The sequence below is a fragment of the Thrips palmi genome, unplaced genomic scaffold, assembly GCF_012932325.1.
Source record: "Thrips palmi isolate BJ-2018 unplaced genomic scaffold, TpBJ-2018v1 HiC_scaffold_7, whole genome shotgun sequence".
Lineage (NCBI taxonomy): Eukaryota > Metazoa > Arthropoda > Insecta > Thysanoptera > Thripidae > Thrips > Thrips palmi.
Window position 1 is genome coordinate 8,940,703 of NW_023144634.1, and position 12,675 is coordinate 8,953,377.

The window sequence follows — 12,675 nt, forward strand, 5'->3', positions numbered from 1 at the left end:
CGACGACCCCGCCACGGTGACCCGCGCGACGTTCCGCGGCGTTCCGCGGCGTGCCCCGGGCCCCGGGGTGGCGGGGCGCGGAGGGCGTTCGGCGGGCGGGCTGGGGACGGGCCCCGGGCCCGCGGGCCGGTCGCAGGTCGCCAGTGGCTCACAGCCCCCGCCGACGACGTGAACGTGCTGCCCCGTGAGGACTGAGACCTTGTCGCCGACCCGTGCGTCCTCTTCCCGTTCGCGAGTGTGGCGGTGGACTTTCAGTGCCGGAAGTGTAGGAGAGTCGCGCCGTCCCGGACGACATGTTCAGCCCCAGTCACGTCAACGGGGACCGAACCAACAAGATCGCGCCGATGAACGACGGCGCCAAGGGCAATGGGGTCCTCCTGTACCCCCGCAGAGATGACATCCGCGACCTCCGCGACCTCAACGATGAAGGTGAGCGTGTGCACCTCGCCGCCAACACCGCAGCGGTGCCGGCCCTTGAGGGATGAGGCCTCGAACTGTTCTTTGCCCCCTTCTTTGGGGTGGGCGTCATTTAAGACGTCCTATACGCGTTTATTTCCGGTTGCGCTCATGGTCCCAAACCAAAGCAAACTAGTTGTCCGAAGACCAGCTGTTACAAGTCTGCACGACATCATCGAGATAGGACCGGATCAAAGACTAGGCTACGAGCTCGTGATGACAGCACAATCTTAGAACCGCCTTAAGGATTATTTTGTTTTCGAGCAGTGTTTTGTGATGCTGGAGAAGGAGATTTGAGTGAGTGTTCAGGCTTTTCCTAAATGGCCAATGGCTTGGAATAAACATTTCTGGACAGACTTCGTTCGTTTTTCAAATCCGGCTTAGGCCCCTCCCTCCCCCCACGTCTAATTTTTAGAAAAATAATAATCAAAAAAATAAAATAAATTTGTAGTGATATGCCACGCACTGTTTCCGCTCTTCTGTCTCTGTTGCACTCGTGAGTGGGGCGCTACGTTGCGTGAGAGACAGGCTGCTTTAGTCCTTGCACGCTCTGCGGACCCATATCTGACAGCAGGTGACAGTAACCACGCCCCCAATCAATCATGATGGAAAAAATAAATAAAGAAAAGAATAAAGCAATCTATCAATAGCTAAAATTTAATAGGAGCTAAAAGTAAAATAAAAAGTTTAGTATGCCTGTGAAAATGTTCAAAATTTCACGCAAAAACTAAAAACAAACTAAATGAAGTTTAAGACCACCGCCAACTTTTTTCAACGACTTTTGACTTTGTTGCTTTGAAGGAAATTTAGTTGCACTAGCCGGTAGGTGCCTTGAGTATTTTCAGCATCGTAGCTGCCGATAATGGCAGTGATTGATTTCAGGGCCTCTGGGTCGTCGAATCTGCAATATCAGTCGTTGGCCTCGGAGTTACATTCTTTATCATTGCGCTTTTGTACCGATTATGTGAGACATGCCCTCACACCGCGCTTTTTTGGCTGGTGAGACAAATTTCCTGCAGGTTGGAAGCGTGGGCGAATCGCCTTGAGTCTCGAATCGCATCAGAATTTCAAATCCCGCCCGCGTTACTGATTGGATTAAATCCTTCGACTTGAATGCGCGGCACTCGACTCGGGTCGAGGCTTTGGGTTTACCGCCTAATTTTTAATTTACTTTGAAATTCGTCCTCTGAAGCAAGTGAGGAATATAAGCGGTCAAAGTGAATCGATAACCAGTGGTGTGCTTTGGGCAACTGTTTGCCATGTCTCGTCAGCTGCTTGATTACAAAGAATTGTCTTGTCGCACTGCCTGTGTCGCACCCATGCGGCGTTCCGAACGGGTGCGAGAGAGAAACGATCCTTCGGGTTCAGGCGTTAGAAACGGAAGCAATGAGGAAGAGAGAAAACGTGCCGCGAGGGGAGGCCTTCCTTAAAAGTGGTGCGGACTGATCACAAATTGAAATGAGACAGAAACAAAGTAGGCCAATCACAGTGTGGCGCGGCGCGGCCAGCACAGGGCAGTTAGAGTCCTTGTAGGGCCACAGCGTGCTCTGCGAACTTATTTTAACTTATTTGTTTCTTGTAATCAATAATCTTTATGGCAATCGGCCGATAATTATGTCCAGTTTAGGTTGCTTATCACGTGCGCAGCAGGCAGAAGACGCTAGAAGCGCATCTGCATACGCAGCGGGTGAACGCCTGCTTAATGAGCGATGCGAAGAGTGATTCTTACGGTGCTGTGCCTTCTTTCGCGCGTGCGCGTTACGCTATGTGCGTGCGTGTGTGTGCCGTGTTTTTCGTGCGTCAGAGGGTGTGGTCTTGTGTCTGTGTGTGTCGCGGTCGACACCCCATCTGACAGCTAACATGCACGAGGTAAAATCCTACTTAAAGAAGCGACTTAGAGCGTATGAATTCCCATCAAAATAATACATCCTAGCACGCGCTTTGGGCCAAAAGGATGTTCCTATAACCGGCTATCGGGTCGCTGTGCTGTCAAACTGCACTGGATTGCACCGGCCGACTGCCGTCGCTAGCATCCGGGCCAGAGTGTCCACCGGAAGGCGGTCAAACGATGTCAACCGGTGGCGCCCCTGAATTAAAGTAGTGTAGTGTGCGCGAGGGGGGGGAAAGAGGGGGGGGGGCTGTCTGACGCACTGTATCGCATTAGCCGCGCCGCGGTGGGGAATGCCAGGAACGACTGCCGACGTGCCTTTAAAAGATTTGTTTTCCCTGCCGACAGACTTGATAGTGAAACACAACCGATTCTACAGCGCGACGTACGAGGAGACGTTCCACCGGTCCATCGACGACCCGGAGACCTTCTGGGGGGAGGTGGCCGAGGAGGTGTCGTGGACCAAGCGGTGGGACAGAGTCATCGACGACACCAACCAGCCCTTCACAAAATGGTGAGCAGGGAGTATGGGGGTTCCATACTACGACAGAGATGCCCGGGGATACTCAGTCAGGAACCGTTCGTCGTTGGTTGTGGCATCGATAGTTGTGGGAGGGCGGTGCGTAACTGACTCCCCGCCGCCAGGTTCGTCGGCGGAGAGCTGAACGCGTGCTACAACGCCGTGGACAGGCACGTGGAGGCGGGCCACAAAGACAAGGTCGCCCTCATCCACGCCAGCCCAGTCACCAACACTACCAGGAGAGTCACCTACGGCGAGCTGCAGGACCAAGTAAGGAAACAAAACGCAAAAAAAAACCGGCGTGCCACCAGCAACCAGTACTTGAACCCGCGCCCTTCCGCTGCAGGCGTCACGGCTGGCCGGCGCCCTCGCCGCCCTGGGGGTCACGAAGGGAGACAGGGTGCTCATCTACATGCCGCTCATCCCGGAGACCATCATCGCCATGCTGGCCACCGTCCGCCTCGGCGCCATCCACTCAGTCGTGTTTGGGGGTGAGTGCAGCCGCGGCCTCGAATGCCACCGAGACAGCTCGCCGGGGGGCCCGACTAGAGACATCCTCTAGGTCTCTAGCCCAGACCGCGTGGAGGCCGGAGGCCGTCAGAGTGGCTCCACATCCGGCATTGCAGGAGTTATGAAGCAGAGTTTTTTCGCCTTTTGCAGGTTTCGCAGCACGGGAACTCCGCACGCGGATCGAGCACGCCGAACCTAGAGTAATCATTGCGGCCAGCTGCGGGGTGGAACCCCACAAGGTCGTGCGGTAAGTCTCAAGACTTCCCCCCTTCCTCTGTCTCGCTCTCTGCAGTTTCTTTGATGGACACTCTTTGCTGCAGGTACAAAGACATTGTGAACGAGGCCGTCGCAGCCTCGAAGGTGAAGCCCGACCACTGCATCATCTTCCAGCGGCGGAATGTGTTCGAGGCCGAGCTGACCCCGGGCCTGGACCTCGACTGGAGCGACGTGGTGGCCAAGGCCGCGCCGCACCCCTGCGTGCCCGTCGAGGCCAACTGGCCCCTGTACATCCTATACACCTCCGGAACCACAGGTGAGTTCCGTCCGAGCGAGTGGCGCAGCCGGGAGCGCGTTCAACATCTGACGAACTCTCTTATTCGTGGGACTTTGTACTGACCCCCTTGCGTCGTGTTTGGTGCAGACCAGCCAAAGGGCATCCTCCGGCCGACAGGCGGCCACCTCGCCACGCTGTGCTGGACCATGAAGACGATCTACGGCATGAAGTCGGGCGATGTGTGGTGGACGGCGTCGGACATGGGCTGGGTCGTGGGCCACTCCTACATCTGCTACGGCCCGCTGCTGGCCGGGCTCACGTCCGTCATGTACGAGGGCAAGCCGGACCGCACCCCCGACGCGGGCCAGTACTTCAGGCAAGCTCTCTGCGTCACTGTGTCACCGCACTGTATCACCAAGTATCTCGAGCAGATGTAGGGGTTATCTCTCAACCATCTTGAGCCTAGCCGGACTAGCGTTTCATTGTGAAAGTGGAATTCTCTAGATCTTGGTAAGAGCATCTCTACCCAGCCAGAATTAGGGGTTCGAAACGACATCGGTTTGACGGAGAATCGATGAATTTTTCGACAATTCTTCGTCGAATGGACGTCGTTTCAAACACCTAATCCTGCCTGGGAGCAGGGACTGGATCACACGTTATCGGGTGCTTACTTTGCTATGCGAAGCATTGTGTATGCTCGTCTACTTTGTGAAAACACACAATTTTCTCTGTAGGGCCGGAAAGGAGTTTGTTAGGATTTAAGAGTGTGGAGGATAAGAGTGGCCTTGACTTTGAAGCTACAACTGAGGTCGGTTTGCCTGCAGGATAATCCAAGAGCACCAAGTGAACGCCATGTTCACCGCCCCCACCACGATGAGACTGATCAGGAGAGCCGACCCCATGGTGAAGCTGGGCAGAAAATACTCCACCAAGTCGTAAGTAGTCGTGACAAAATGCTACTAAAACTCCCCAAATTCTCGTTTTTTTCTTAAAAACTCCATTTTGTTGGCCATAGCCCCTGCGAAGCAACGGTAGGCAGTCCCGCAAGACACTCGTGCCTTGCGGGCTGGCCTATCAGAAGGAACGCAGGCGCTCGGATGAAGTTTGTTGACATTCTTTTTGCAGATTAAAAAACGTTTTTGTCGCTGGAGAGCACTGTGATCAGGAGACGCTCCAGTGGGCGGAATCTGTCTTCAAAGTGAGTATGGAATCTACACTATGGACAACAGGAACTCAATCAAAACTTTAGTCAAATGGACTAAAATTGTGTTTACTTTCTCCGTAATACCATGTTGACTAAGATGGTACCTTTGAAATTTTCTCAGTAAAATGGAGTCCAAAAAACAAAATTAATGATAGCTTTGGAAGGTTTGACATTAGCTTTTCCGCCTGTCCAGGTTCCTATTCTCAACCACTGGTGGCAGACAGAGACTGGCCACGCCATCACGGCGTCGTGCGTCGGACTCAACCACAGTACCAAACCCCCCAAATACTCAGCGGGGATGCCCTTCCCGGGCTACGACGGTGAGTGCATCGATCCATCGACCACGCGTTTGCGTTTCGATTTCTCGAACCCATTTGACGCGTTGCAGTGCGGGTGCTGCGGGCGGACGGCGAGGAGGCGTCGCCCCAGGAGCTGGGCAGGATCGTCGTGAAGCTGCCCATGCCGCCGGGGACCATGTGCACACTGTACAAGGCGGACGAGCGGTTCAAGAGCGTCTACTTCTCCAAATACCCCGTGAGTGGCCTTCAAGTCCAGTAAGGCGGCCTAAACTCTAGACGCGTTTTGTGCCCCAGAGTCGCGACACAGGACTCGAACCGAGCGTGTGACCCCACCAATGGATTCCTCGTTCGGAGAGCAATCCATAGGTGGGGTCACACGTCCGGTTCGAATCCCTTGTAGCGACTCTGGAGCTCAAATCGCGTCCGGGATTTGGACCGCCTCCACCGGTCTGCCGGCCCACCGTGCACCGAGTCCAACTCGAATTTTCCGGCGGCAGGGCTTCTACGACACGATGGACGCCGGGTTCCGCGACGAGTACGGCTACGTGTACGTGACGGCGAGAGACGATGACGTCATCAACGTGTCGGGGCACCGCCTGTCCACGTCGGCCCTCGAGGACGTGGTCATGGCCCACCCGGACGTCATCGACTGCGCCGTGGTCGGCGTGCCCGAGCCCACCCGGGGGGAGGTGCCCTTGTGCCTGTTCATCATGAGGCAAGGTGAGTGTCTGGCAGATCCAGAGCCGGCCTGAGGGAGAAATGTGGACGCTGAACCTGAACGCTGTCGTGCTGGCCGGTTGCAGGGTCCCAGAAGAAGGCGTCGGAGATCTCCCGCGAGCTGGTCAGCATGATCCGCGAGCTGATCGGGCCCATCGCCGCCTTCAAGCTGTCCGCCGCCGTGCGGGGGCTGCCGCGCACCCGGTCGGGGAAGACGGCGCGCAAGTCCATCGCCGACCTCGCCAGGAACAAGTTCGTCAAGGTGGGCCATGGCAATCACGACCTAGCGATGTGTCGTATCGCATTGCACATCGAGTAATATCGAAGAGTTTCGAGACATATCGTGATATCGAAGGTGTTGGGATCGGTAATCATGCCGATATCTAGAAAAGTTATCGTGTTGATTATAAGGCATATCGTGTGCGGAGAGATATCTTAATACCGCGATATATCGAGAGAGCCCTCGATAGCTCGAACACGTCAGGGTGGTATCGAATCGACTTCGATGTATCGTGAAACGATTCTCGCGGCGGCTGTAAAAGGGAGCTTCTGCTTGCAGATTCCGGGAACCATCGAGGACCCCACCGTGTACAGGGAGATCAAGATGGTGCTGCAAAAGTTAGGCTACGCCAAAACCGCGCCCGACCCAGAGTGATGGTGGTCTTCCATAGCGCCCACCAAATAAACCTGACTTTGTGATGTAAGATAGTGTAATTATTAGTTGGCAAAGCACGAAAAAGATGAACGAAAATCTACCCTTTTTTTGGTCATCTCGATGTTTTAATGTTTCGCCGACTCAGTCGTGTTGCTCTGCGTTCTCAATGCTGTACATTGTGATTTTTAACGTAAAGTGTACATGTCTGGGATGAGGAATCGACATTTCAGATGTTAATGCGATTATTTTTCAAATGGACATAACAGTGTACATAGACTTGAGATGGAAACTATACCGTAGTTTACAACATGTCTGCTGGACAGATATTTATTTTTTTCATAAGAGCCTGGGCTACAAAGATGTGCCCATGGCGCGAGATAGTGTATTTATTGTAGCATTTGTTTTCCGTAAAGGGTAAATTATATCAGATTTTTATTCGTTCTTGTCGCAAACTACTGCATTTTCGTTCACTGCATTTCAGAAGAGATATACAACGTGGAGATAGATCAAAAATTCAGTGCAAGTTTAACTGATCTGCATGTCGAAATAAAGTGACCAAGCGGTACAAAAAGAGATTCCTTTTGTTTTCATTTTGATAATAACAGCCCGCAGACGACGCACAGTTCGGCCAAGTTACTTCACCAAAAAACTTGTCCGATTCCCTTCCTCACAGCGTAACAGTGCCACCGGCCCACCGCAAGCGCTGCATGAGGAGCGCTAAGAGAGTGAGCGAGAGGGGAGCGTCCTCTCCTCAGGCCTCAGAGTCACGTGCCCGGGCGTCAGGGAAGCCCTACAAAGACACCCCTCCCCTCCCCCTCAACAATGCACTGGCATAGCGGCAGCGCTGTCGCGTCTAGTCGGCACGGGACGTTGGCCAGGTGCATCGTAGGGTTGGCTGACCTGCAGCGGCAGGCGACGGCGACCGCCATGGAGTGCCTGCCCGGCTTCTCGCCGTCCCGGACGCCGCCGCCGTCGGCGCCCTGCTGCGGGGCCGTCCGGGCCGCGGACACGCCCTAGTCGGCGCCCTGGTCCCGGACACCTGAGCAGCCGCGGCCGAACTTCGGCCGCGCCGGCCGGCCGCTCGCCATGGCCATGGACACCATCCTGGACGTGTTCTTCGAGAAGGTGTTCTCCAAGCTGCCGCGCGGGGCGCTGGTGTCGCGGTACAAGCGCGAGGAGCTGTGCGACTACTTCGGGACGGTCATCGTGGGGTGCGTGGGCGCAGAGCAGGTGAGCGTCGGCGGTCTGACTTGGGCGGCAGTGACAGAAGAAAATTTTGTCCTGGTGTTGCCGGGACTCGAACCCGGAGATCGAAGGTTGACACGTTAACGCTCTCCGTGAAGGTGACGGCGCAGGAGGCCGTGGGACGCACGGTGTGCGCGGCGCTGCGCTACCACGCCGCCACGAGGGACGCCAACGGCAACGTGTGCCTCAAGGGCAAGTTCCACGACATCCTGTACGTGGTGGCCAAGTTGGCCTACGACTGGGAGCTGCAGGACAGCCACACCGTCACGCGCCTGCTGCGCGACCTGCACGCGTGTGAGGACACGTTCGAGCGCCTCACCGTGGGCGCCATCGTGGGCACCAGGGTGAGTAGTGCCTGGTAGTGCGGAGAGCGAGGCGTGCTTGCGACAACGCGCTGCCGGCCGTGACGAGGGTCGCGGACGTCCCGGGCGTCCCGGATGCGCGGCGCGGCCGGCGTGCTCACAGACGGCCTTTGGCAGCACGGTCGCAGCACGGCGGCGCCGGCGGCCTGTCTGCCGCATCCTCGCGTGGTCTCAACAGTGGTCTGGCACAGCCGAGCGCTTCCGAAGGCTCTGTCTCTGTCGCACTCATGGGGCCTTCCGGCAGGGGTGCGAGAGAGGCAGAGCGCCGGAGCGATCCTTCCGCGTCACTAGGCGCGGAATCCGGAACATGTGAGGCCCGCTGGTTTCCGAGAAGGAAAGCAGAATATTTGTCAGTGGAGTAACGCAGTAGTGGTAGCCAGACGGCACGGCACGGCAGCGGCTTAGGCAGTTGGTAGGGTTCCTCTCGGTTCCGCCCCCACGCCTCGCGACCGACGAGGGGCTGTGCCGGGCTGTGCCGGGCTGTGCCGGCCAGCGAGGACGAACCGGAAGGGCAACCGACACCGCGTGACGTCATCGGCGTCCAACCTACGCGTCTAGTGACATGAGTCGGTCGCTTTGGCCACGCAGGTACTTACCTGGGGGGATGACGCAAAGGTTGCCGAGCTAAAGGGGCAAAGTGCGACTTGTTCTGGGTCCGCGCCTGGCAGGTACACGTGGCTGGAGGGAGTCGACCACCTCTCGATAAAGCTCCCCATCCCGTTTGGCCGTTTCCAACAGGTGTCGCACCTGCTGTCGGGGTGGAAGAGCGAGTTCGCGGACCGCGAGGAGAACCTGCAGGCCCTGGAGTACTTCCTGCGGCACGCGGACGGGCAGCGCCTCGTGTTCCAGGCGAAGCAGGGCCCCGGCCTGGGCAAGCAGGCCAAGGACAGGCCTCGGCGCTTCGCGGACGTGGCCATGCGCGCGTGCGGCGGGCTGACGGCGGCCGCCATGGCGCTGGACGTGGCCAAGGTGGACACGCTGCTGCTGCTGCTGCGCCACGGCGCCACCATCCAGTTCCCGGACCGCGAGAGCGTGGACGACGCGCGCGCCACGCCCGTGGACGTGGTGCTGGGCAAGCTGCTGGACTTCCGGGAGCGCTTCCCCGGCGAGCCCTTCCCGGAGGAGACGCTGGCGTGCCTGCGCGTGCTGCTGCGCGTGGTGCCCTCGGCCGCGGACTCGGCGCTGCTGCGCCACTGCCCTGACGTCATCCTGGGCCTGGCGGGGCAGGACGGCGCGCCCCTGGTGCCCCTCTGCCGCCTCGGCGTGACGCCCCCCGAGCTGAAGCACCTGTCGCGCTGCGCCGTGCGGCACCAGCTGCACCTCGCCTGGGGGCTCCCCAAGGGCATCGAGGCCCTGAGCGTGCCCCACGCCCTGCGCCGCTACCTGGACCTGGAGCTGGACTAGCTCTCTCTGGAAGCAGCTTGCCGCAGTGTAATTTATTGTTTTTTCATTATTTACGTTAGGGGTACTTGTTTACTTATTTTTTTAGTGCGGAAGTAGGACTTACTCTGCTTCGCTGGGCTGGTGGAGCGGGACCAAAGATGTACGTAATTCTAGTTTATCAACTTATTCTACTATCTACTCATTCTATTCTAATTATTATCCTCTCTATTCTAGTTACTATCTACTTATTCCATTCTAGTATTATAGTATTATATTCTAGTTATTATCTTAAGCAAACGTCTCCGGGCGATCAATGAGTGTCATTTCTAGTCAGATACTGTAAATTTATGTGTACATGTGTGTTTGTTTCTTGTTTATTTATTTTGTTTTTGGTAGTTTAAAGTAAAATGAGCCTTTCTGTGTCCGTCCAATAAATTGACCATGCGCGATATTTCGAAAAGTTGTCGAACGAATGTCATCGCAATGGCAACTACTTATTCACTTTTGTTGTTTGTTTATTTGAAAAAAAAAAGGACGAATGAGATACAAATTGCAACGCGCTGCGTCCGCACCCCGACCGCGACGACGCGCGAAAAGCACCCCTTTGTATTATGCATCGCGATGCCGCGGCATGCCGGCAGTGCGAAGTGGAGGGGGACTGCGAGATCGCCTCTAACCAGATCGTTTTACCAATTAACGTCATCTTCTCTCGCCAAACCAGAATGGACGCCAGACTGGCTCAGCGGTTGTGCCTGGAATGGGAGCGGGAGGGGGAGGGGGGTGAAGGGGAGGCAGGACATAAAGCCCGCGCCCAGCTTTGCATAGAGTCGCCACTCCACGGGGTGCACCTCATAACTGCGCCCGTTGCTTCCCTGCTCTCTCTTTCTCCACCCCTCTCACTCCCTCTGAAGCCGACTTTTTTCTGACGGCAGGTTGGCTGCCCTGGCCACCCTTCCCACACACCTGACTGCCCAAAAGGCTGTCCATCCACATGCGTGCGCTTTTGCTTTGTTCTCTTCAGCGTCGCAAGGACAGGTCACCTTGTTATTTTGCAAGTGTTTTTTTTAGTTTTCCCGCGTTTTGTGTTTGTTGTTTTCAACAGCCTGCAGTAAGTTTGGCCGCGCCCTCACTGCCGCTCGTTCGTCCCGATCAGTACTTGCTTCGGGCGCCCCCCCCCCCTTTCCCTCCCGCTTGCATTGTGCATTTAGCGGCGCGGTGATGAGTGTGGCGATACGCCGCGGCCGGGGGGCCTTCCGCGCTCGCGGGGTATCTCCGTGCCGTGAGGCCGTTCTTCGCGATTACGCAGAGTGCAGGCTACACTGCGCAGCACACAGCACGCGGCCAAGCCTTTTATAAAAAGGGCGGGACGGGGCGGGGCGGGTTGGAGTGCCGGTGGGGAATTCACATCAAGCAGACACGCGCGGCGACGCATGGCCAACTCCTCGCCAACTCCTGGCACTTCTTCGCGTCCCACGGGACCAGAATCCCGGCGCCGTCCCTCCTACCCACCTTCACCTTCCTCTCCTTCCTCTTGGCAGACAGTTCATGCAGATGTCCGCATCCCGCGCCGCGCAGCAACCGCCGCCCCTCCCCGCCGGCAGACTTCGCTCCGTTTGAAAAGACCGCGAAAACACGTGGAATTCCCCGAGAGGAAACGACGCCGCGCCACGTTCCGGTCGGAGCTCCGTCCAGTCTCTCCAGGGCGCAGAGGGCGTCCAAATTGCGCGCCACAAAGAGGAGAACCGAAGGCACTGCCGTGGACGCTGTAAATCGTCGCGGCACGCGCGCTCTTACAGTTGGCTTGGAGTTCAACAGGTTGGCTCTCTCTTTCCAGCGGACACTCACGGCAGACGGAGACAACAGAACAGAGTCTACAGCGTCGCGCAAACAGTGACAGACAGACAGACAGACGGCGGCCGGCCCGTCGCGCAAGCGAGTGCCGCGGGTTGCCTACCCTCTGATTCACAGGCGCTCCCGTCGTCGCTGCGCTTCGCTGCTCCACTGTCTGACAGTCGTCTGTCTTTCTCGCACTCATGGGCCGATCCGTAGGGATGCGAGAGAGACAGAGCGACGAAAAGGACTCTCGTAATCAGTCCACTGGCGGTGTGGCCTTGGTGCAGCGACGGCCTTGGCGAAGCTTTGGTGGCAATCACCCCAATCGCGGCATCGCTTCGGCAATAGGTTTTATCTGGGCCAATAAACAGCCTTTCGCGTGCCGCTCGGGCCGCTCGCGGTGACGACAGCTGCCTGCAGTGGATTTGCAGTGGATTACAGTGCACGAGCGCCGAAGCACGAAGCACCGACCACCCCCACAGAGGGCCGGAAGACCGGTGGAGGCGGCCGAAATTCCACACGCGTTTTGAGCTCCAGAGTCACCAAACAGGACTCGAACCGAACGTGTGACCCCACCAATGGATTGCTCTTGGAATGAGGAATCCATTGGTGGGGTCACACGTTGGGTTCGAGTCCTCCACGATTCTCCGTCGTGGGCGGAGGCTGCCTGGATTGATTCGTCGGTACGGCACGGAGCGGGAGCTTTGATTGTTGTTTCTGTCGATTCCACGCGTCGCAATAATGCGGCGACGCTTCACCCCACGCGCCGAGACTCCACTCCCCCCTCGCCCGGAAAGTTGCGCCCAATAACAAAGTCAGCGAATACAATAATAATCGCAATAACAATCACGGACGGGAACAAACAACACGACACGACAGGGTGGATCGCTCGCCTGTCCAGAAAAAGTTGTTGTGCGCTAACCGTCGGCTGGCCGCGCGTGGCGACGCGCGTGGCGAACTTGTTGGATGCTCTGCCCACCCTGTCTCCCCGGCCTGGCCCGCCACTGCCCGCCACGCCCCCCACTATCGGCCCACGCAGCCCCCGCAGCCCCCCTCCGGGGCATCCCCTCTCGGGCGGGCGCGGCTGAACGCATATAAGAGTCGCGGGAG

The 12,675-nt window shown here is 57.1% G+C and overlaps 2 protein-coding genes across 2 annotated transcripts; both read left to right on the forward strand.

The window, feature by feature from the left end:
• Nucleotides 1-126: 126 nt before the first annotated feature.
• LOC117652515 (acyl-CoA synthetase short-chain family member 3, mitochondrial) lies at nt 127-7,317 on the forward strand. Its single transcript, XM_034397481.1, has 14 exons — nt 127-429; nt 2,693-2,858; nt 2,990-3,134; nt 3,211-3,355; nt 3,525-3,621; nt 3,695-3,906; nt 4,015-4,243; nt 4,692-4,802; nt 4,993-5,065; nt 5,265-5,391; nt 5,460-5,605; nt 5,868-6,090; nt 6,174-6,349; nt 6,647-7,317. The coding sequence occupies exons 1-14, from the start codon at nt 294-296 to the stop codon at nt 6,740-6,742; spliced, it is 2,082 nt and encodes a 693-aa protein (XP_034253372.1). The 5' UTR covers nt 127-293; the 3' UTR covers nt 6,743-7,317.
• Nucleotides 7,318-7,776: 459 nt separating this feature from the next.
• LOC117652349 lies at nt 7,777-10,233 on the forward strand. The gene is made up of 3 exons (XM_034397193.1): nt 7,777-7,972; nt 8,086-8,331; nt 9,088-10,233. Exons 1-3 carry the CDS (start codon nt 7,829-7,831, stop codon nt 9,751-9,753), a joined length of 1,056 nt encoding a protein of 351 aa, XP_034253084.1. The 5' UTR covers nt 7,777-7,828; the 3' UTR covers nt 9,754-10,233.
• Nucleotides 10,234-12,675: the final 2,442 nt, after the last annotated feature.